General features: G+C 39.8%; 1 protein-coding gene across 5 annotated transcripts in view; it reads right to left on the bottom strand.

Annotated features, from left to right (window-relative positions):
• LOC116686669 (myotubularin-related protein 3) overlaps window positions 1-4,087 on the bottom strand; it is a 34,970-nt gene that overhangs the window by 27,601 nt on the left and 3,282 nt on the right. For all 5 annotated transcript variants that reach the window (XM_032511702.1, XM_032511704.1, XM_032511703.1 and 2 more), the window contains exons 3-4: window positions 3,061-3,117; window positions 1,909-1,998 (exon numbers count right to left, since the gene is read on the bottom strand). In XM_032511702.1, coding sequence (XP_032367593.1) covers window positions 1,909-1,998; window positions 3,061-3,063 — 93 coding nt within the window. In that variant the 5' untranslated portion in view covers window positions 3,064-3,117. The remainder of the gene's footprint in view (window positions 1-1,908; window positions 1,999-3,060; window positions 3,118-4,087) is intronic.

The raw sequence follows: 4,087 nt of genomic DNA, 5'->3' as shown, positions 1-4,087 counted from the left end.
TTTTATGGGAATAAAGGCCTTATGACCACAACAACTGCAAAACTTTTATTGGTCTAGTAATGGTCAAAATCACAGGATCTGATCTGATTTGTATTGCATATTGAAGGAAAACGTGTATAATCTAATACGTTTCATTAGCCTACAACTGTGACGATTTGATGTTCGGTCATCTGTCCATAATAGAAAACTGGGAAAAACAATGTTCTATCAAAGCCCATGCACGCAACTGCCGGCCACCAGGTCGCATTTTAGATGACGTTAGCTAGCGTCATAATAGGACTGGGCGATATGGACTAAAAATTATATCTTGGAATTTTTCGGGTGAATGGCAATACACGTTATAGATCTTGGTATTTTTTACAAAGTGGGCTAAATGTTACATTTTAAGTCAAAGCTACATGTGAGATGTCACAAGCACTTTTATTAAAACAGATTGTCACCAAAATAAAATGCAAAGAGAGGGTTTCCTTTCCTGCAACACATGTAAATGAAAGGTTATCTAAGAAAAATAGCCTATAAAATAATAAATATGTCTAATAAAAATGTCTCTGAGAAAGCTCCTTCAGTTGCTTTCAACAATAATAACAGACTAATTAAAAGAGAGAGTCAGAGAGGGGGGGAGTGCAATGGATTGAAGTGTATGATACAAAAACATTGATTTGTATCATTTGATCATGAAGCCAATTGTTACAGTACAATTCTCTGGTTTATCAGTGAAGTTTCTGAGCTAACAGTGCAGACTGAGTTCTCTACTCACAAAGTGATGGCTGATTCATTATGAACATGTCCAGCGTGGGTTGTATGCGCTTTGGCGGGTCAGCGGCGTTACAAACGCCTCGTGCATGAAATGCCTGGACAGTCACTGCGCTGCATTTTTATGAACTGTGATAATTTGGCAATGGGTCACATTTCTCGCTCGGGTCCAGAAGGCTCCATCTCACATGCTATTACTCATAGAACTAAGGTTAGTTGCATTCAGTAACTGTACCTATTTTTTCCCAACAGAAAGTTGCAAGCAAAAATATTGGTACCAATACAGGTTTTTTCTCATTACTTAACATGTAGACAAATGTCTCCAGTGTGGACCGGCACTGTTGCAGGAGAGCCAGTGTGTGAGACAGACACGGCTTTACAGAAGAAATGGGTTAAGTATCGCAACATTAAACTATATCGATATAAACAGTATTGTCTAATCTCTTATCTCGTTTGAAAATGTACTGATATAAGGTAAAATATCGACATATCGCCCAGCCCTACGTCATCACTAACTGACAGCGGCCGGGGCTATCCAAAGAGAAGTTCAGTTCTCCAGATAGTCTGCCTAACGGCAATATATACATTCAGTCCGGTCAGTTTTTTTCTCAGTGAAATGAGGTTGCCTCAAGTGCAGTCGGAAACGTCGAGATCTGAAAACAATTTGACGGGAAACAGTAGTTGTGAAATATAAAGTCTACTTGTGCTACATTGGGGGGGTTAACACAACACAGATGGGCCATTTCAGTGACAGTCCCACCACTGTACAACCCTGTGAAAAAAAATCGTCGGATTTCCTGGTCTTAACGTTGACATGGTTGTTTAAGAGAGGGAAAAAGACAACATTGAATTGGTACTGGTATGATTCTCAGGGTTGTGTTATCAGTATTGGAATGAAAAAAGTGGTATCAATTAGTTTGCAGTACTGAAAAAATACTTTTCTCAACACAGATATTGAAGTACGTTTTAAAATACAGGGCTTTAAATATCACTACACATTTGAGACTTTGCTTCTGAGACTGGTCAAACTGAAAGGAATCTTGAATCACATGGTCACAGTGATTACGTAACTTATGACAGAGACGAGATTCAACCACATTTATACACATAACTGTTACAGCACGAGATAAGCATTGAGGGCAGCGGCTTCCTCACCTGCATGTTTTCCTCCTCGAGAACGGGGGACTTCTTGGGGAAGATCTGATTGGCCTGGATACATTCCAAGCTCTGCTGCCCCTCCTCCTCCTGCAAAGAAAAAGGCCTGTTAACCCTTTACTAAACTAGTTTCAACTTTACCAGCCACAACTATCTTTTAGTCACATATTTTTCTGAAGTCTTTAAAAACAGTCGTCCAGGGAAAGCTGGCAGAGTATTTACTTATTCATCACCCTGCCCCTGACACACTTATGGTAAACAAGGGATGTAATGTTACTCCTCCACTTTGCTTTGCAATTTCCCTGGCTTTGACTGATTGGCTGTCACAATAATCTTAGGTATGGCAAAAGTCTCACAACTTCTGTTGTTAATTTTTTTGCCAAATTAAAACAAGTTTTGGTTGGCAAAATTAAATTATGGACACTATTCATTTAAAGGCAGTTTTCATCAGTAGGCTTTAATTAGGGCCAAACGTTTGAGGTTGCAATAGCCTTATGCAACATATTTCATGAAGGATGCCTAACTGCGGGGAATGTGAGGCATGGATATACAAGTTGAGTCAGGGATTTTCTTCAAAGGCAAACTGGTGAAAAAAATGTCTGGCCTAGTGCTGACAGAGATCAACAAGAATCTATGGGCTGTGTTTGGTCAGGACAGAGTTTAGTCTGAACATTTTGCAAAGAAATATTAAGGTGGTCGAAAAAGATGGCAGATGACGGACAGCACCGGCACATCATTGCAGGATCCTGGCTTAGTACGATCCGAGTTGATACACACAGTGGTCATGGCTGGATGAGCAGGGTGCTGAGGCCAGCCAGGGGGCAGCAGCCACACAACAGCATGCCAAGAACACAAAAACTCACACATACACACACAACGTTCAACACGCGACACATCCGATCCAGTGGTTTTGTTATGATGCTACGATACAAGACTTCCTCCAACTTCCTGCAGTGAAAATTAAAAGCTGGCATGCTTAGATAGCAGCCTTGGAGGACCTTTGACACTGTTGCAGATGATTTAACTGTCTGCTTCCTGGTAAACAGAGCTGATTAAATGTGAAAATCAATGGAGAGTATCTGATTCTGCAGAATGTGCAGAGGCCACACAGCAGTTACTGTCCAAAGTATGCATGAAGTGAAGGTACGTTACCATGGCCCCTGGGAAGGAGTGTGGGTCAACCGACAAGAAACTCCGGCCTGGAGCAGTCTGTACAAGAAGAGCACAGAATGTTGAGTTATTCTGACAGTTAATATGTAAAGCAGCCATCCTCGTCTAAGATGTGGTCTGATCACAATTTAAACTCAGGTTGCCCAAACTTTATTAAATTAAAATTCATTAATACAACTTTTCCCCCCTCCAGCCTAAGGTGAGCTGTTGTGCAGCTACTACCACGGGGCTCATTATTGTAAATACGGCGCAACTACATTTACAGAAACCGGATTCATGTTCCAAATAGTATATTGGCTATTCTGTCTTATTATCAACACAAATTTCAGGTCAGTTAAGGGCATTGTCTTTTCCTGCCATACAGGTTATTTTGGTTATTGTTAAAGTATTAAAGGAAATTTTTGGACAGCCGATTTGCTGAAAATAAATATGAAACTTCAAATTAAGTAATTTTTTAAGCTTTACATCACCGGGGAGAAGGATAAATACATGTGTTTCTGGGCTTAAGACACCGTCCACAAACTGCAATGTCCTTGATTCAATTTTAGCCGAGGACATTTATTATATGTCATTCCCTATCTCTCTTTCCACTTATTTCCTGTCATCTATCTACTGTACACGCTCAAATAAAATGCAAAAAGTGCCCCAACAAATACATGTTTAACATTAAAAAAAAATTAATTTCTGTATACTCTCTTTTTTTTCCCCCAATAAATACCAGTTGTACCAAAAGAGAACATTTTTATTCTGATCAACCAGATCACTGTATCTACTCTGGATGAAATTACTACCAGGAAACGACAAACCAATGTTTACAGGCTTGTGGTGATGCGCAATGTGCCATAGGGGCCAAAACAAAATCTATGTTTGGTACTGCCAATTTGTTTTGTTTTGTCATGTTTTATGTGTGCAATAAACTTTACACTTATATCAATTCTAAGCTAAAAATCGTGATTAATATTTTTCCTCAAAGGGGGCGGGGCTGCGCGGAGAGTAAGAGAGATCCAAC

This window comes from Etheostoma spectabile, unplaced genomic scaffold, assembly GCF_008692095.1.
Source record: "Etheostoma spectabile isolate EspeVRDwgs_2016 unplaced genomic scaffold, UIUC_Espe_1.0 scaffold433, whole genome shotgun sequence".
NCBI classification, from domain to species: Eukaryota; Metazoa; Chordata; class Actinopteri; order Perciformes; family Percidae; genus Etheostoma; species Etheostoma spectabile.
This window is presented reverse-complemented; position numbering and strand designations above follow the sequence as displayed.